This window comes from Pan paniscus, chromosome 20 (genome assembly GCF_029289425.2).
Source record: "Pan paniscus chromosome 20, NHGRI_mPanPan1-v2.0_pri, whole genome shotgun sequence".
Classification (NCBI taxonomy): Eukaryota; Metazoa; Chordata; class Mammalia; order Primates; family Hominidae; genus Pan; species Pan paniscus.
This window is the reverse complement of record NC_073269.2, coordinates 50,476,098-50,497,684: the sequence shown is the minus strand read 5'-3', so window position 1 is coordinate 50,497,684 and position 21,587 is coordinate 50,476,098. Positions and strand designations below refer to the sequence as shown.

Below are 21,587 nucleotides of genomic sequence, written 5' to 3'. Positions count from 1 at the left end.
TCTGCTGTCTGCTTATAATCTGAGCTTTAATAACTAGGTAACTATTTCTACCCAAATATCCTGTCTTCAACCCTTTCTGGTGCCTCAAATTTCCTAAACATTAACATAATTTTCCAGTAAAATGGCACAAGCAAAAGTCAGTATTCATTGAGTTCTGTTCATGGCTAATGAGCACCTCAGAGGACACCTACAGGTGCCATAATTTTTTTCTGATTTCTTTAGTTGAATTCTGTCACAGTCTTTCACATTTTGACCTACACCATGGCCCTTGATAATTGTGAAATATCTTTTGAAAAGAGTTAAAATCTGTAATGGCCTACAGGGACTTAGAAGAGCTTATTATTCTCTAAGCCCTCTTAGCGCAGCTGGCAGTGCGTTAGTCTCATAATCTGAAGAAGAGCTTATTATTCTCATGAGGATAAATAGCTCATTAGTGACAGGATATGTGATGCCTCAAACATAAAGAAAAGTATGTGTTTACCTTCTTCAGCATATCATTTAACGCACACAGTACCCTTACAAATGAACAACATTATCATGTTTATGTGCCAGACAAAAAAGAAAAACTTATTAGGACAAAAGGCATTTGTCCATTTTCAACTATATTTTTTCAGATTTAAGAACATCCTCTTTTCCCCTTCAGATCTCCTGGAAACCCATGATTAATCCATGATAACATGTTTATAGTTGTGTTGTTTTGTTTCATTTGAGACAGGATCTCATTCTGTTGCTTAGGCTGGAGTGCAGTGGCATGATCTTAGCTCACTGCAACCTCTGCCTCATGGGTTCAAGTTATTCTCCTGCCTCAGCCTCCTCAGTAACTGGGACTACAGGTGTGCAACACCACGCCTGGCTAATTTTTGTACTTTTAGTAGAGATGGGGTTTCACCATGTTGGCCAGGCTGGTCTCAAACTCCTGACTTCAGGTGATCCACCCGAGTTGGCCTCCCAAAGTGCTAGGGTTACAGGCATGAGCCACCATGCCCAGCCATGTTTATGGTTTTACTAAGCCTTTTGAACACAACCATCATGTTTGATGTCCAGGTCGTGCTGCAAAGTCCTGATTTTGAGGCATCAGATATCCTGAATTATGTAGATGCTATTTGTATGTAGGTTAAATATCCCTTCTCCAAAATGCTTGGGACCAGAAGTGTTTTGTATTTCAAATATTTTCAGATTTTAGAGTATTTGCATTATACTTACCAGTTGAGCATCCCTAATCAGAAATCTGAAATGCTCCAATGAGTATTTCCTTTGAACATCATGTAGAACATTTTAAAAGTTTTGGATTTTGGAGCATTTCACATTTCAGATTTTTGGATTGAGAATACTCAACCTGTAACTGGTATAGCCAAAGAAGAGATATTTTCTAAGTATTCTTAGAAATAGTGGCATGACTTTTCCTCTGGTTCATTCAAGTTTCATGTTATGACCTAAGGGTAAAATCTTCAAATCTCTTGAATAAAGCATTCACTCGTGCACATCTGAATTCTCTTTATCCTTATAGGAAGGAAGAATCAACAAAAGATGGAGAGTATTCAGGAAGTAACAGTAAGCTACCTTTCCCCCAAAGAGCTTTCCTCCCGTCAGACCTGGCAACAAAGTGCAGGTGGGTTAATCAGGTGTCAAGATTTCCTGAAAGTTTTTCAAGGGAAGAATTCTCAGTTGCAAGAACAAGGTAATTCCCTCGGCCAGGTTTGGGCAGGAATACCAGTTCAGATTTCTGAAGATGAGAACTATATATTGACTCATATAGGGAATGGCTCCAATTATATAAAAAGTCAAGCGTATCCATCTTGGAGGGCACATCATTCTTGGAGGAAAATGTATCTGAAAGAGTCACATAATTATCAGTGTAGATGTCAGCAAATTTCCATGAAAAATAATTTCTGTAAGTGTGACAGTGTCAGTTGGCTCTCACATCACAATGATAAACTGGAAGTACACAGAAAAGAAAACTACAGCTGCCATGACTGTGGAGAAGATATCATGAAGGTATCATTACTTAATCAGGAGTCAATTCAAACAGAGGAGAAGCCCTATCCATGTACTGGGTATAGAAAAGCCTTCAGTAATGACTCCAGCTCTGAAGTTCATCAGCAGTTCCACTTGGAAGGGAAGCCCTATACATACAGTTCATGTGGAAAGGGCTGTAGTTATAGTTCACTTCTTCGTATTCATCAAAATATTGAGGGAGAAGATGATATTGAGAATTCACATCTGAAATCCTATCAGAGAGTGCATACAGAGGAGAAACCATGCAAATGTGGTGAATATGGTGAGAACTTCAATCACTGGTCCCCTCTTAACACTTATGAACTTATCCACACAGGTGAGATGTCCTATAGGCGCAACATTTATGAGAAAGCCTTCAGTCATAGCTTAGACCTTAATAGTATTTTTAGGGTCCATACTAGGGATGAACCCCATGAATATGAGGAAAATGAGAATGTCTTTAATCAGAGTTCATGTCTTCAAGTCCATCAAAAAATCCACACTGAAGAGAAACTATACACAGATATAGAGTATGGAAAGAGTTTCATTTGTAGTTCAAATCTTGACATTCAGCATAGGGTTCATATGGAAGAGAATTCATATAATTCTGAGGAGTGTGGTAATGGCTTCAGTCTGGCCTCACATTTTCAAGACCTTCAGATAATCCACACTAAGGAACAACCATATAAACGCTATATGTGTAGTAACAGCTTCAGCCATAATTTATATCTTCAAGGTCATCCAAAAATTCACATTGGAGAGAAACCGCGTAAGGAGTGTGGGAATGGCTTCAACTGGAGCTCAAAACTTAAAGATCATCAGAGAGTCCACACTGGACAGAAGCCATACAAATGCAATATATGTGGCAAAGGTTTCAATCATAGATCAGTTCTGAATGTTCATCAGAGAGTCCACACAGGAGAGAAACCTTATAAATGTGAGGAATGTGATAAGGGATTCAGTCGGAGTTCATATCTTCAAGCCCATCAGAGAGTCCACACTGGAGAAAAACCTTATAAATGTGAGGAATGTGGGAAGGGGTTCAGTCGAAATTCATACCTTCAAGGCCATCAGAGAGTTCACACTGGAGAAAAACCATACAAGTGTGAGGAGTGTGGGAAGGGCTTCAGTCGGAGTTCACACCTTCAAGGCCATCAGAGGGTCCACACTGGAGAAAAACCATTCAAATGTGAGGAGTGTGGGAAGGGGTTCAGTTGGAGCTTTAATCTTCAAATTCATCAGAGGGTTCACACAGGAGAAAAACCCTATAAATGTGAAGAATGTGGTAAAGGCTTCAGTAAGGCCTCAACACTTTTGGCCCATCAGAGGGTCCACACGGGAGAGAAGCCATACCAATGTGATGAGTGTGGTAAGAGTTTCAGTCAGAGATCATACCTTCAGAGTCATCAGAGTGTCCATTCTGGAGAAAGACCATATATATGTGAGGTATGTGGAAAGGGCTTCAGTCAGAGAGCATATCTTCAAGGTCATCAGAGAGTCCACACTAGAGTGAAACCGTATAAGTGTGAGATGTGTGGGAAGGGCTTTAGTCAGAGTTCGCGCCTTGAAGCACACCGGAGGGTTCACACAGGAGGGAAACCATACAAATGTGAGGTGTGTACAAAGGGTTTCAGTGAGAGTTCACGCCTTCAAGCACACCAAAGGGTTCATGCGGAAGGGAGACCCTATAAATGTGAACAGTGTGGTAAGGGTTTCAGTGGGTATTCAAGTCTTCAAGCCCATCACAGAGTCCACACAGGAGAGAAACCGTACAAATGTGAGGTATGTGGAAAGGGCTTCAGTCAGAGATCAAATCTTCAGGCTCACCAGAGAGTCCACACAGGAGAGAAACCATACAAATGTGATGCATGTGGTAAGGGTTTCCGTTGGAGCTCAGGTCTTCTCATTCATCAAAGAGTGCATAGTAGTGATAAATTCTATAAAAGCGAAGACTATGGTAAGGACTACCCTTCATCAGAGAATCTACACAGAAATGAAGATTCTGTTTTGTTTTGAAGTCTTCAAATGGGAGCTGAAATTTTCCAGTCACTAGAGTTCTTTCAGTAGAAAAAGAATTTTTAAAAATTAAAATGTAATGTTTCTGCCCAACTCCAACATTCATAATGGCCAGCAGACCACACAACAGAGACATTTAATGAGAGGGGTTTCACGAGGGATTTTGTTAGAACTTTAACATCAGTCATTGCACAGGAGCTAAGGCTTATAAAATATGAGTATGGTCAGGAATTTAATAAAAGTACAGTGATGAGCATGCCTAAATCCATGTTCTCTAGAATTTAAGCTTGGTAAGAGAAGGGACTTTGTTCATTGCTAGTCTACAAAACTAGGACATTTCATAATGCAATGTAGGTGCTCAGTACTTTTTGCCAAATAACTAAAAGTATGTAAAGGTAAAAGGTTTGAAATTTTTAAGCGCATTTTTTAAAACTTAAAATGTATTTGGAGGAGAAATCCTGCAAGTAATCTTAATAAAATCATTTCAAGTAAATATTTGAAATGTAGAACAATAAGCATTATGATGATCTGAAATAACATTAATTTGGTTGTAACCCTATTAGGGTTAGTTCCCACCCTTTGTTCCATCTTGAGCAGAGATGTGCTGCATTTCTTAACGTTTGATCTCTATACATTATACCATCTGCTGAAGTTTAGCTTTGTGTCTGTGTATATGTACACATGTGTGCACTTTAAATATCAGTACAAACTGATAAACAATGTTTCTGGTTAATGTTGCAAAAATGGAACACTGTATTTTACATAATTGATTTTCTACTCCTGCCCTGTGAATTAAGGCAGAGTTTTACTGTAATATTTGCAAGTATCCATAATGGTTACTGATGACAAATACTTTTTAATAAATGTCAAAATCAGAATACTTGGTTTTTTTTTATTCTCCATATTTCTCTAAAAGTCCATTTGATCTGACTGATTTCTAAATGTTGTAGCCTTTGTCCAATCCACACCTCCTTAAGCAGGGTCAAGTTTGAAAGATTTTAATTTTGTCAAGTTTTCCATTCCCATACTTCTCCCACTCACACACAAAAAAGGGGAAAATCTTGAATTTTTCTAAGCATATTTATCAATGTATTGACTAGTAGGATAGGGTTGCCATTTACTTGCTAGTATCTGTCTTCAAGAATGATGCATTTTGTTGGTGAAAGTGAAAAATACAAGCTTGTCGTTCTATATATATCAAAATACTTATCAAGCCCCCCATATATATCGGAATGTAAAATGTGCATACCGATCTGGAAATCATAGAACAGTAATTTATAATTAAGCAATTTTAGCAGTAAGGAAGGATTTTACAATGATAGTAATGTTTTAAGCTGGAAGTAAATGTCCATCAATATGAATTTGGGTAAGTTTCTGTATGTTCTATACTATGGATCTACAGAAAGTATGATTTAGCTCTAAAATGACAAGAATGGATCATGCATATTGTTTAGTAAAAACCTGGAATGTACGTTCATAATAGCCAGCTAATTTAAGCCTGTGTACATGTATGTTCAAATATATGCTTATAGATAATGTGTGAAAGATTACTCATTATTATATCTACAGTAGTTTTCTCTGGAAAGAAATTTTTGGCTTAGTTTTTTGTGCTTTATTTAAAAATATTTATAATGGACATTTACCAATTACACCAAAGCAGTAAACAGCTATTGATATATTATCTCTTATACTTAAGAACTCATGATATGATTGCTTGATTTCACTGTATGACATTATGACCAACTACAGTAAAGAATAAACCCCCTGAAGTTAATTTTTAAAATTTCCTGGATTTTTGAGAATACAGATAAATTAGGTGTCCAGTAACTTTATATTTCTGTGAAATTTCCTTAGGTCTCAAAATCCATGTTGCCTAGGATGTCCTAGTGCAATCCAGTTTTATAAATTGATGCTCACGGCTTTTCCATCAGATTTCCCCTTGCTGGATGAATATGGTGACCAAAGCACTGGCATAACTTGGCTTTCGAGGTGCTGGTTCAAGTTGCACAGTATCATCAGAAATCCAGGGCTTCTAAAGCATGTCTTTGATATCATCACTTACAGGGGGGAGCTCATGGTGGTTTTATCAATTGGAATGCTTTTAGTTCTAAGTAACAGAAAATTTAGAGTTGCCTAAACCAAAACTGTTTCTTAGTTCATATAAATGAAAAGATACAGATAGTGTAAGACTAGGGTCTGGGTAAGGTAGGGGGATTTTATATTGCTTTCTTTTAATTCTCTCACCTCTCTTTTCTTGTGAATTCTTGTCTTCACATTGTTCACAATATAGCAGCATCACCTGCTTTCTTATTCACAGCCGAAGGAAGAGATATTCTGTACCATTTTAGTCCTGTGTGGTTCTGGCTCCCCAAAATGCATAGAATCTCTGACACTCCAATTCCCACTAACAACTGAGACTAACCAAGACAACAAAGGACACCGCTGGTCCCCTAGCCTATTCCTAGTGAGAAGCAACAGCAGGCTACTGTGAGAAAAGGAAAGAACATGGAGAATCCTTCTGTGGCCCTGGTGCCAAGGGATGGCCAAAAGCTGAGGATGGGGCAACAGGAACATTGAGAAAACTTTAGCACTCCAGCTCCCACCCTAAGCACAAGGTAACACTAGAGAAATTTGAAGCCATGGTACAACTAAGATAAATATTGCAACAACAAAACCCAATTCCAGCTTAATTCCTGACCAGATTAATTCAGCACTCCATCCTGACATCCTAGCAGAACATGTGTGCCCAGTTTTAGGCAAAAAATAATGTTGTCTTCAGTCTCTGCTGTTTTGTATATGTTATCTGGCATTTTATTTTAAAAACACAAGATCAAAAGTTGAGAACAATCTTCTGCCAATAGATAGCAGACCAATCAATAAAACCACACTTATAGATAACCATATTTTGGAACTATTAGGTAATTTTACATAACTGATTGATGTGCTAAAGACTCCAGTGAAAGGGCAGATAATATGCATGAGCAGATAGGGATTTCAGTAAAATTTAATAGTCAAATGGGAAATGCTAGGAAAAGAAAATTTATGCTACTGCTTTTACTTTTATCAGAACGCTTTTGAAGGACTTATGAGTAGGCTCAACATAGTTGAGAAAAGTGTCAGAACTTGAATATAGGTCAATAGAAATCATGCAAACTAAAACACAAAAAGAAAAAGTGTGAAGAAAACAATACAAATAGGACAACATTGTAGGATCTAATATTTGCATACTTGGAAACCCAGGGTCGGGGGAGAGAATGGGAAGAAAAGATATTTAAAGAGATAATGGCTGAGAATTTTCCAAAAATAATAAGACTTCACCCAGATTCAAGAACATCAGAATACCAAAGCAGTATTTTTTTTAAAAAAGAACAAAACTAGAGGTATTATTGCCCAATAGCTAAAAATGGATGGACAGTGCAAAGAAAATATTAATGGCAGACAGAGGAAAGGGACACATTACGTATAAGAAGCAGAGTGAGAAAAACATCAGACTTATCATCACAAACCATGCAAGCAAAAGACAATGGAGTTACATCTTTAACATTTAGAAACAACAATAAAAAAGATGATCAATCAAAAACCTAAGCCTGGTGGAAAAAATCTTTCAGAAGGTATGCAAAATAAAGACATTTTCAGATGAACAGAAGCTGATAGAATTCACTGTTAGCAGACCTGCACTGTAAGAGATATTTAGCATTCCAGAAATAGACTTGGATCTACCAAAAGACATAACTATGAAAATAGTTATTTCAATCATTTTAAGTGTAAAATAATTTTTATTTTTATTACTCCAAAATATAATTCAGTAAAGCAAAATTAGGAATGAGGTTTTATGAATTTAGAGGACATACAAAAGTAAGATGTTTCGTAAGAACACTGCAAAACAGGGAAGACAAATTAGAAATATACTAGCAGAAATTAGAGGTATATGGTTGTACTCTATACATGAATTGGCATAATATGATTTGAAGATAGACTGTGAAAAAATACAGGAATGTATTTTAAGCCCTAGAGTAACCATTTAAGAATTTTTTAAAGTACAACTCGTAAGTCAGTAGTAGAAATTAAATTCTGGTTCCAAAAATAGCAATGTAGAAGCAAGCTAGCTTCACTCCTTTCAATAGAAAACTAAAGACAAATATACAGCACCAAGATTATCACCAGCAATATCCCAGAACTCAAACAGAAGGAGACAGTTCCTGAGGACACAAATAAGTGAAAAAAACTGAGCAGATGGTAAGAGAAGTGGACTTTCCTATCCACAGTGCCCTTCCCCCTAATCTGCGTGGCGCCAAGACTGTGGAAAATTTTCCTGTCTCACAGTTTCTATACTGGAAAAAGTTAATCAAGGTGGACAACCAGCCTCCTCACCATCTTGAGTTCCCTGGCAGGAGACTTGTCCCTGACTCAACCCACAGAAAGCATCAGGAGTAACTGAAGAGAGAAATATCCCTGAGGACAGCCGGAGACAAAGGAGGGAGTTGGGAATACTGTCCCGGTCATGGAAACTCTACTCTGCAACTCAGCCAAAGGAGACAACAATCAGAGTGACTGTTCAGCATCACTATACGGTAGGTCCCCAATCATGAACCACTAGCCAGCTTTCTTACAACTAGGATATCCCCTATGGGACCTACCCCTTTTGGGATGGGTGGCACTATGATTATTTACTAGAACTGAGGCAAACCTGGAGTTAATATGCCATCTAGTACCAAAAAGGAGTCAGCAACCTAACGGGAAAGAAGAAAATCAACAGGTAAAATATAAAGAATCTCTAGGGAGCCATATTCAATGAAAAACAAAATGAGCTAGACAGAGAAGAGTGGAATGTATAATCATTCGATGCAAAGACAGACACACATCCATAAGCAACAACAGCAAACAGGGAGCCATGGCATCCCACAAATGGACAAAGCAAGGAACCAGTGACTGATCCTAACAGGAAGACGATATGTGAACTCTCTGACCAAGACTTCATAAGAGCTGTTTTAAGGAAACTCAGTGATCTCCAAGATAACACAGAAAAGCAATTCAGAAATAGAGAACCTGAACAGAGAATAAAATAATTTTTTAAAATCAAACAGAAATCTTGGAACTGAGAAATATGTTTGCTGCACTGAAATATCCATTAGAGGCTCTCAACAGCAGAATGTATCAAGCAGAAGAAAGAATCAGTGAGCTCCAAGACAGGCTATTTGTGAATACACAGTCAGAAGAGAACAGAGAAAGTAAAAGAGCAAATATTGACTGAAAGAGATAGAAAATACCTCAAATGACCAAAACTAAGAATTACTGATGTTCAGGAGGGAGTTGAGCAAGAGCAAGGAGTAGAAAGTATATTCAACAAAATAACAGAAAACTTTCCAAAATTTGAGAAAGAGATGAATATCCAGGTACAGGGAAATCATAGAACAGCAAACAGATTTGACCCAACTAAGACTACCCCAAAGCATATAATAAACTCTCATAGGTCAAGGAGAAAGAATTATAAAAGCAGCAAAAAAAAAAAAAAAAAAAAAAAAACAAGCAAATGACATATAAAGGAGCTCCAATTCATCTGGCAAAAGACTTCTTAACAGAAGCCATATAGGCCAGGAGGAAGTGCAGAGACATTTTCAAAGTGCTGAAATAAAAAAAAAAACTATCATCCAAGAATACTGTATCTAGCAAAGTTATCCTTCAAATATGAAGGAGAGATAAAGTCTTTCCAAGATAAACAAAAGATGAGAGAATTTACCACAACATACTTCTAAGAAAGGTTCAAGGGAGTTTCCAATGTGAAAGAAAAAGCTACTAATGTGCAAAATGAAAGCTTTTGAAACTGTAAAACCCAGTGGTAAAGTTAAGTACACAGACAAACCAAGAATAGTATTGTAATTGTGATGTGCAATCCACTCTTAACTAGTATGTAGCCCAAAAGAAATCTATCAAAAAGAATAATAGCAAGAGCAATTTGTTAAGAAATAGGTAATATAAAAATATGTACATTGAGACAACCAAAAATCAAAAGGTGGGACGGATGGGAGTTAAGTGTAGAAGTGTTTCTTCTTTTCATTTTTCTTTGTTTCTATTATTTGTAATCTAAGATAAGTTGTCATCTCTTTAAAATAACCTGTTATATCTATAAAAAGTATTTTGTAAGCTTTACGGTAACCACAATACAAAAACCTATAATAGATTCACTAAAAGTAAAAAGCAACAAATTAAAGCATACTGTCACTTAACCACGAAGGAAGACAGAAAAATGAAGACTCTTAAATATTTAAGCAAAAAAAGAAGACAGTAAGAAAGGAAGAAAGAAAGGGAGGAGTTACAAAACAACCAGAAAACAAGCAACAAATGGCAGTAGTAAGTCCTTACTAATCAGTAATAACGCTGAACGTAAATTGACTCATCCTCTGATCAAAAGACATAAAGTGGCTGAATGGATAGAGAAACAAGACCCAACTATATGCTGCCTACAAGAAACCCACTTCACCTGTAAAGACACACATAGTCTAAAAGTGAAGGGGTGGAAAAAGACATAGCATGCAACAGGCAACGAAAAAAGAGCAGGAGTAGCTATACTTGTATAAGATACAATAGACTACAAATCAAAGACTGTAAAAAAGACAAATAAGGTCACTATAAAATGATTAATGGGTCAATTCAGCAAGATGATATAACCATTATAAATATCTATGCATTCAACACCAGAACTCCCAAGTTTATAAAGCAAACATTAATAGATCGAAAAGAAGAGATATGTGGCAAAATAATAATAGTAGGAGACTTTGACATCCCACTCTCAGCAATGGACAGATCATCCAGACAGAAAATCAACAAAGAAACATTGAAGTTAGGTCACACACCAGACCTAAGAGACATAACTGACATTTACAGATCATTTCACCCAATTGCTGCAGAATAGATATTCTTTTCATCAGTACATGGAACATTGTCCAGAATAGACTATATCTTAGGCCACAAAACAAATCTCAACAAATTAAAAAAAAAGGAGAGATTATATTCAGTATCTTTTCTGACCACAGTATAATTAAACTAGAAATCAATAACAAAAAGGACATTGGAAGCTTCACAAACAAGATAGAAATTAAACAGCATGCTCCTGAATGACCAGTGAAGCAATGAAGAAATTAAGAAGGAAATTTAAACATTTTTTGAAACAATGAAAATAGAAATACAACATGCCAAAATCTATGGGATATAGCCAAAGCAAAACTTAGAGGTTTATAGCAACAAACATATATCAAAAAGGTAAAAAGATTTCAAATAACAACCTAATGATGCACGTCAAGGAACTAAAAAAGTAAGAACAAACCAAATCCAAAATTAGTAGAAGAAAATAAATAAAGATCAGAGCAGAAATAAATAAAATTGATAATGAAAGAAGAATACAGAAGATAAATGAAAGAAAAGTTGGGATTTTAAAAAGATAAACAGAAATCATCAAACCTTTGGCTAAACTAACCCAGAAAGAAAGAAGATCCAAGTAAATAACATCAGAAATGAAAAAGGAGACTTAACAACTGAGACCACAGAAATAAGAATCATTAGAAATAAGAATCATTAGAGACTGTGATGAACAATGATACACTTTGGAAAACCTAGAAGAAATGAATAAAAACCTAGAAGTAATGAATAAATTCCTGGACACATGCAATCGACCACAGTTGAACTATGAAGAAATAGAAAACCTCAATAAACCAGTAACAAATAATGAAATTGAAGCCATAATAAAAAGTCGCCTATCAAGGAAAAACTCATGACCTAACAGTTTCACTGCTAAATTCTACCAACATTTAGAGAACTAATACCAATTCTACTCAAACTCTTCACAAAAATTGAAGAGAAGGGAATAATTCCAAATTTATTCTATGGGTCCAACAGTATCCTGATACCAAAACCAGAAAAGGACACAATGGAAAAAAAAACTGCAGGACATTATCACTGGTGAACATAGATGCAAAAATTCTCAACAAAATACTAGCAAACTGAATTCAGCAACATATTAAAAAGATCATTCACCATGATCAAATGGGATTCATCCCAAAGATGCAAGGATGATCCAGTATATGCAAATTGATAAGTGTGATACGTCACACTAACAGAACCAAGAAGAAAAACCATCTGATTATTTTGATAGATGCTAAAAATAAACATTCAATATAATTTAACATCCCTTTATGATAAAAATCCTCATCAAACTGGGTGTAGAAGGAACATACCTCAGAATAATAAAAGTTATATATGACAAGCCCACAGCTAACATTGTGCTGACAGGGAAGAATTGAAGGCCTTTCCTCTAAGATCTTGAAAAAGACAAGGATGCCTAATCTCACCACCTTTATTCAATATAGTACTGGAAATCCTGCATAGAACAATTAGATGGCAGGAACACTGAGAAAACTTTAGCACTCCAGTTCCCAGAGAAATTAAAGGGCATCCAAATTGGAAAGGAAGAAGTCAAATTAGTCTTGTTCACAGATGACATGTTATTATACATGGAAAATACTAAAGACTATCAAAAAACCATTAGAACTGATAAGAAAATTGAGTAATGTTGCAGGATACAAAATAAACATAAAAAAATCAGTATTATTTATATATGCCAACAGTGAACAATCTGAAATCAAGAAAGCAATCCCATTTACAATAGCTACAAAGAATATACAATACCTAGGAGTGAGTTTAACCAAAGTAGTGAAAGAACTATCCAAGGAAAACTCTAAAACACTGATGAAAGAAATTGAAAAGGACACAAAAAATAGAAAGATAGCCCATGCTCATGGATTGGAATAATTAGTATTGTCAAAATGACAGTATTACTCAATGCAATTTACAGATTCAATGAAATTCCTATGAAAATACTAATGACAGGCCGGGCACAGTGGCTCATGCCTGTAATCCCAGCACTTTGGGAGGCCGAGGCGGACCGATCACGAGGTCAGGAGATCGAGACCATCCTGGCTAACATGGTGAAACCCTGTCTCTACTAAAAAATGCAAAAAATTAGCCGGGCATGGTGGTGGGCACCTGTAGTCCCAGCTACTTGGGAGGCTGAGGCAGGAGAATAGCGTGAACCTGGGAGGCAGAGCTTGCAGTGAGCCAAGATTGCGCCACTGCACTGTAGCCTGGGTGACAGAGCAATACTCTGTCTCAAGAAAAATAATAATAATAAATTTAATTTAATTTAATTTTAAAAAAGAAAATACTAATGACATTCTTCACTGAAATAGACAAAAACAATTCTAACATTTATATGGAACCACAGAAGATGCCATATAGCCAAAGGCAACTCTGAGCAAAAGTAAGAAAGCTGGAGGCAGCACACTATCTGACTTCAAAATATACTACAAAACAATAGCAACTGAAACAGCATAGTACTGGCATAAAAACAGACACATAGACCAATGGAAAAGAATAGAGAGCTCAAGTATAAATCCATGCATTTATAGTTAAGTCATCTTTGACAAAGGCACCAAGAACATACAGTGGAAGAAAGGTCAGTCTCTTCAATTAATAGTGCAGGGAAAACTGAATATGTGCAAAAGAATGAAGCTAGACCCTTATCTCACCTTCACAAAAATCAGATCAAAATTGATTAAAGACTTAAATATAAGACCTAAAACTATAAAACTACTATTAATAGAAGAAAACATTGGGGAAATGATTCACAACATTGATATGGGCAAAGATTTTAGTAGGACCTCAAAAGCACAGGCAGCCAAAGTGAAAATTAACAAATTGGATTACATCAAGCTAAGAATCTTCTGCAGAGCAAGGGAAACAATTTAAAAAGTGAAGAGACAACCCACCGAATGGGAGAAAATATTTGCAAACTGACCATATGACCAGAGATTAAGACCCAGAATATATAAGGAGCTCAAACAACTCAATAGCAAAAAAGCCAAATAATCAGATTTTTAATGGGCAACAGATCTGAATAGATGTTTTCAAAAGAAGACATACAAGTGACCAACAGGTATAAGGAAAAAATGATCAATATCACTAATCATCAGGGAAATCCAAATCAAAACCACAGTGAGATCTCATCTCACTCCAGTTGAAATTACTTTTATCAAAAATACAGGCAATAATGGATGATGGTGAGGGTGTGGCAAAAGGGGAATGCTTGTACACTGTTGGTGGGGCTGTAAGTTGGTACAATCACTATGGAGAATAGTATGGAGGTTTCTTTAAAAACTAAAAATAGAACTACCATACAGTCCAGCAATTCCAGTACTGGGTATATATTCAAAGAAAGAAAAAAGATCAAAAAGACACCTGCAATCTCATGTTTATTGCAGCACTATGGACAATAGGCAAAATATGAAATCAACCTAACTGCCCATTAATGGATGAATTGTATATATGCACAATGGAATATTCTTCAGCCATAAAAAAGAATGAAATACCATCTTTTGCAGCAACATGGATGGAACCGGGAGTAATTATATTAAATGAAATAGGCCAAACACAGAAAGACAAATAACATATTCTCAATTATATATGGAAGCTAAAAAAAGTGGATCTCATGAAGATAGAGAGTAGATTGCTGGTTGCCAGAGGCTGGCAAGGGTAGTAGGGAGGAGGGATGAAGAGAAGTTGATTAATGGGTACAAAAATATGGTTTGATAGAAGAAATAAGACCTAGCAGTAGATTAGTAGGGTGACTATAGTTTACAGTAATCTATTGTATATTTCAAAATGGCTAGAAGAGAAGCATTAGAATGGTGCTAGCATAAAGAAAGGACACATATTTCAGGTGATGGATATTCCAAGTACACTGATTTGATTTTTACAAATTACATAAATGTATTAAATTATCACAAAAATAAGAAACAAAACAATAAACTGAGAAAAAAATTTAAATGACCTACAACCTAATTTTAATGCCTGCATGGTATTCTTGCGTATCAATGTGTTATTTTTACTTAACCAATTTCTTACTATTGAAGGCCTGTTTACTGTTTTTCACTCTTCTAAACCACAATGCAATAAAAACCAGAGAAAAATAAGTTTCATCTTTTTATATTCATCATCTCCATAGAACATTTAAATGTGTGGTTGTTGAGTGAATAGACGTGTTTTAAATTTTATCTGTACTGGCTCATTGTCCTGCCGAAAATGAAAATCCTCATATTCTCCAAGTCAAAAATAATGGATCACAACATCATCCGAGTAAAGTTTGTGATATGCCTGTCCTCTGTCTGCCAGAAGAAAACTTAGATCCTCTGAAGGAAGATTACATTATCTAGAGTCAACACCATTTTTTATACAAAATACCTGGCATTCAACAAAAATTAATGGGGCTTGCCAGAAAATTGGCCAAATGCCAAAACAAAAACAAAAGACAATATAAACATTCAAACTTGGGAAATGAGTAGATTCCTTAAGACTGCAGGCAAAAGAAACTGTACATAAGCATGATATTCTAATAGTTGAAACAGACTTCCAGATGATCCACATATTGGAGTTAGCGGGCACAAACTTTAAAACAACTGATTAAAGAAAATAAATGAAAACTAAAAGTAATCACTTGATTCTGTTTTTGAAAAGTTTATGCTTAGTGTAGCATTTAAAAGATCCATTTTTAAAAAATGGTTATATAAAAATTTAAAATCCTAGAAAGCTCAACACAATGACTGACATTAAGAATTTAACAGATGGGGGCCAGGCACGGTGGCTCACACCTGTAATCCCAGCACTTTGGGAGGCCAAGGCAGGCAGATCACGAGGTCAGGAGTTTGACACCAGCCTGGCCAATATGGTGCAACCCCATCTCTACTAAAAATATTAAAAAATCAGCTGAGTGTGGTGGCGTGTGCCTGTAGTCCCAGCTACTAGGGAGGCTGAGGCAGGAGAATCGCTTGAACCTGGGAGGCGGAGGTTGCAGTGAACTGAGATCACGCCACTGCACTCCAGCCTGGTGACAGAGTGAGACTCCATCTCAAAAAAAAAAATTAACAGATGGGATTAATAGCAGATTAGATATGGCTAATATTTTGTCCTTATTTCTCACAGTTCTTAGTCTAGCTAAAGGCTTATGAACATTGTCATTTCAAAAAAAATCTTTCCATTTTATCCTCTATTGTTTTTATAGTTTCAATTTCATTTATTTCTGCTCTGATCTTTATTGTTTCTTTCTTTTTACTAATTTTGGATTTGGTTTGTTTTGCTTTTTTAGTTCCCCTCACAGTCCTATAGCATTTTTAGCTCAGTAGAGTGGGAACTCCTTAAGAGTAAATATGGTGCTTTATACATTACAGGTGTACAGTAAATGTTTGCAAAGACACTGATGCCCTATAGAGGCCCAGAGTTAAGGTTTCAACAGAATTAAAAGTTACTTGTCTTACCATAAGTACTGCCAAAAAAGAATAATGATTATTGAGAGTAAAAGCAAGAGTATGACTATAGGAATCCACTCTGAGATCTCTCCAAACAACAATTCGAGTGTCTTCTATTTCAGACTGATTTGGGTTTAGGTAATGTAATTTCTTTTAGGGGTGTAAGAAAAGCATGGTTGATTTGATCCTAAAATCCTGAAAAGAGAGGTGGGAATTACAGAGGGTAGAGTTTAGAGATGTAAGGTGGAAGTCTGTGGAGGGCAAAAAGAGAGAAAAGGAAAGAGTGATGGAAAATTGTATATGAGAAAGTTGTTTTCCAAAAGAGTTGCACCATTTTACATTTCAGCCAACAATGTATGACAGTTTGTTTCTCTGTATCCTTGCTAACACTTGTTATTACTTGTCTTTTTCATTACAGGAGTTCTAGTGGATGTGAAGTGGTATCACGTTGCGATTTTTATTTGCATTTCCCTAATGAAATTATATTGAGCATGTTTTCATGTGCTATTTAGCTGGTTCATCCCACCAAACCCATGGCTGGAATTGCCCCAAAAGCAGTGGCAGGGGAGTTGCCACCATGGAGTACCCCCAAACCATCCTGAGATGGGGCTGGTTGGGATTCTAAAGAAAGAAACACTAAATGCCAGTGTGATCAGTCCAAAACATTTAGTAGTGGAACTTAAAGAGGGCTGCAGCAATTCTTGTGATGGACAGTGAAAGAAAAGGGGCATTCTACCTAGGTATGTTCACAGCGAGGGAGTCAGGGTATGGAGTTTTTATGGGGGCTTAAGGAATTTGGTCCAGGGCCAGGGCCAGTTTCTTTCAGTATTTTGGGCAACAACCTAGATGCCTTTATCAATGTCTGGGAATGTTTAAGGCCCCGGTTTGGGTTCAAGCCTGCTGGAAAAAAATGTGCAGCTGGCTGGGTCACAGAGTGGTCAAGGCACTCTGTGATTTTTGGTCAGGACACAGAAAGAGAGGGTAACTGGAGGACCCTACATTAGCCATTTGTGTGTACCGGACACTTCTTTGGAGGACTACCTGTTGAAATTCTTTGCCCATTTTAAGTTGGATCTTTTCTTCTCATTGTCTTCCACATGCTAAATATTATATAACAGTCTCCTCCATTGTTGTCTGTGATGTAAAACCATATTGGGAGGGAGATCCTGGGAAATGGGTAGATGCTTGCTTTTCTTCTTCAATACAGACAAGTTGTTAGAGGGGGTTGTTGTGATGCCAAGTCAATAACAGCCAACCCAACACAGGGATCTAAGGGTTTGAAGAATAGCAAGAGTCTTAACATTAGAATCCGTACACGTGTGTGTTCAGACCCTTTATGTGATACTGCAATTAGGACTATGGTAAGATTTTACCTCCTTGGAGACAACAAAAGTGCCCACACAGCTGAATATCCCTATCAGTGATATGTGACATAAATAATGTTTCACTGTGTGAACAAAACCAAAGGATTAGAAATCAGAGAGAGGAAACCCCAACAATACATATTGCAAAAAATAAAAAATATATATAATAGAAAAAATATCATAATGAACAGGCAAGTCACTTAAATAAAAGTTCAAATTGATAGTGAAAATATGTAAAGGTACCCAACCATGTTAGTAACTAGGGAAGTCAAAACTACAGCCAGATCTATTTTTATCCCTTAAGGTTGTCAAAGTTTTTTCTTTTTTTTCTTTTTTTTTTTTTTTTTGAGACAATCTCACTCTCTTGCCCAGGCTGGAGTGCAGTGGCATGGTCTCGGCTCATTGCAATCTCCACCTCCCAGGTACAAGTGATTCTCATGTCTCAGCTTCCCAAGTAGCTGGGATTACCGTCATGCACCACCACACCTGGCTAACTTTTTTATTTTTAGTACAGATGGGGTTTCACCATGTTGGCCAGGCTGGTCTCGAACTTCTGACCTCAGGTGATCTGCCCACCTCGGCCTCCCAAAGTGCTGGGATTACAGGTGTGAACCACTGCACCCTGCCAGGTTGTCTCAATTTTTTCAAGAAAATGTGGTGAATTTGCTACTCTCATAAACTGCTTGTGGGAGTGGAAACTAGTGCAATTACTTTGAGGAATTAATTAGCAGTAGCTATCAAATGTTTAAATATGCTTACCACATGACCTAGCAATTGCAATTTTTCTGCCTCTCCCATGGAGAATGGTCACACCTATAGGAGGGCATGAATGAGACGTTTATTGCAGCTTTGTTGTAATAGTGGAAAAATTGAAAACAATTTCTATGTCTTTCATATAAACTGTATAAGCACATTTGCAAAATATTATGTAGCATGTAAGATGAATGATGTTCTTTAAGTCTTACAAGGACACACATTCTACACATTTAAATGCATATAAAAGAGTCCAGAATAAATAAAATACAGAATAAAGAGTCCACAATAAATAAAAATACAATAAAACAAACAAACAAGAAAGAGTCCATAAGAATAGATACTAAACTGATAATGGTCTCTACCTTAAAGACAGGGGATGGAGAAGAGTACTGGGCAGCTGTGGTGGTTGAAGGAGATTTTAGCTGTTATCTTTAGTATTATTTAAAAGAAAATAGTAGATTATGATTTTATAATTTAAAAATATTAATATTAATAATATCATTACTACTAATAGGGGAAATTGAGTTAACAAATACCCAGTGATATCATAGAAGTGGAAAATGCAATTTCTCAATCCAGAATACATGGAAGAAGTATAGCTTAGCTAAGCGTGGTACCCAGAGAAATATGCACTGACTGGGTGATGCACCAAAGATTAGCAGCCTTTAGAGAAAGGAGCCTGCTGCCCAAAGAGAAGCATTGTTGCAGGTTGCCTTCCCTGGGAAGTAGACTCTGAAATGGACAGTAGCACTCAGGTAGTGCAAATGTATTAGAAATATCGAGAAAAGTATAATTTGAAGTGGAGCCTGAAGATGTGACAAAATGGCTACAATTTCATGATAAAACTTGAGAGGATAAGGAGTTGTTTCTTAAGGATGAACAAAGAAAGTGGTTTCATGAAATGGAATCTACTTTTAGTGAAGATGCTGTGACCACTGTTAAAATGACAACAAAGGATTTCGAATATGATGTAAACCTAGGTGATAAAGCAGTGGCAGGGTTTGAGAAGACTGACTCCAATTTTGAGAGATGTTCTACTGTGGGTAAAATGCTATCAAACACCGTCACATGCTACAGAGAAATCTTTCATGAAAGGAAGAGTCCATCACGGGGGCAAACTTCAATGTTGTCTTATTTTGAGAAATTTCCACAGCCACCCCAGCCTTCAGCAACTACCACCCTGATCAGTCAGCAGCCATAAACATCAAGGGAAGACCTTCCTCCAGATAAAAGATCACACAACTCACAGAAGGCTCAAATGATTGTTAGCATTTTTTATCAACAAAGTATTTTTAAATTAAGGTATCTACATTGCTTTTTTTTTTTTTGAGACAGAGTCTCACTCTGTCGCCCAGGCTGGCACGATCTTGGCTCCCTGCAACCTCCGCCTCCCGGGTTCACGCCATTCTCCTGCCTCAGCCTCCCGAGTAGCTGGGACTATAGGCGCCTGCCACCACGCCCGGCTAATTTTTTTGTATTTTTAGTAGAGACGGGGTTTCACCGTGTTAGCCAGGATGGTCTCTATCTCCTGACCTCGTGATCCGCCGGTCTTGGCCTCCCAAAGTGCTGGGATTACAGGCATGAGCCACTAGACATAATGCTATTACACAGGTAAATGGTATGTTTACAGTATAGTATAAACATAACTTTTACGTGCAATAAGAAACCAAAAAATTCACATGACTCACTTTATTGAGATATTCATTTTATTGCAGTGGTCTGGACCCAAACCTGCAATATCTCCCAGGTATGCACGTATTAAGAAAACTTTGATCAAGTAAGGTGGTCATGCCTGTAATCCTCTGCACTTTGGAAGGCTGAGGTGGGAGGATTAAGATTGCTTGAGGCTGAGAGTTAGAGACCAGCCTAGGCCACATAGGAAGACCCCATTTCTACCAAAAAAAATAAAAAATTAAAAAATGATCCAGGCATGGTGGTACATGCCTGTAGTCCTAGCTACTCAAGAGGCTGAAGCAGGAGGATTACTTGAGCCCAGGAGTTTAAAATTACAGTGAGCTATGATGATTTCACCAGTGCACTCCAAGGTAGGCAACAGAATGAGACCCTGTCTCTAAACAAAATACTTTCTGCCCTGAGGTTCGTAAAGGTATTAGCCCATATTATTAAGTGGTGTAATTACTTCTGAAACTAATTACTCAGTGTTAGGTCAAACTTCACAGTTCAAGTGCACAGTGCTCAGAAGACTTTTTTCATTCCAAACTGCAAGTTCAAGGGTTTCCATGCCACCCTCACTTCTGACCAGCTGACCACTTCTGATCACTAACCTCTCAGGTTTAATAATTTACTGAAACAACTCACAGAACCCAGGAAAATTATATTTATTAATTACAGCTTTATTATTAAAAAAAAAGGATACAAATCAAAACCAACCAAAGGTAGAAACGCATAGGACAAGGTCTGGGGGGGTTCCAGATGAAGAATTCCATGGTTCTTTCTCTTGGGGTCAGGACACATTACCCTCCCAGCACATAGCTGTATGAGAATACTTGCCAACCATAGAAGTCTATCCAAGCTTGTGTTCATAGATTTTATTGGGGCTTTATTACGTAGGTATGACTGATTGAACTGACATGTAACTCAATGTCTAGCCCCCATCCTCTACACAGGCTGGTGTTATTTGGCTCATAGTCCCAAACTTCAAATCACATGATCGATCTGTCTGGTGTAACTAGCACCTATCTGAAGTAATCTCACTAGCATAACTTATCCAGAGGCCCATGATGTGTCACCTCTTTAGCACAATCTGTCAGGTATAGTGTGAGTGGCCCACCGTGAATAACAAAGAGCGTCTATAATTCAGGATATTTTAAGAGTTTAGATGCCACCTCCCAGGAACTAGGGACAGAGGCCAGAAAAGTTGGAGAAATCCGGAATGTGTAATATCATAACAACTGACCTAATTCCTTCAACAGGTCAGGATCTGAAACAAAGGAGTGATGTAGTAGTGTTCAATAATAAATACACCTAAGTAGATAAATAAAATGAATGGGCTGGATATTGATTTGACAAACCAGTCATGAGATATTTTTAGGTAATCAGGAAAATTTTAATAGAGATTGGGTATGTAAAGGAAAATAAAAATCTC

At 37.0% G+C, this 21,587-nt stretch overlaps 1 protein-coding gene across 3 annotated transcripts in view; it reads left to right on the top strand.

Moving 5' to 3' along the window:
* ZNF112 (zinc finger protein 112) overlaps positions 1-4,889 on the top strand; it is a 32,659-nt gene extending 27,770 nt beyond the window's left edge. For all 3 annotated transcript variants that reach the window (XM_014342745.4, XM_003817564.4, XM_057300704.2), the window contains one exon: positions 1,508-4,889. In XM_014342745.4, coding sequence (XP_014198231.2) covers positions 1,508-4,011 — 2,504 coding nt within the window. In that variant the 3' untranslated portion in view covers positions 4,012-4,889. The remainder of the gene's footprint in view (positions 1-1,507) is intronic.
* The last annotated feature ends 16,698 nt before the right edge of the window (positions 4,890-21,587 follow it).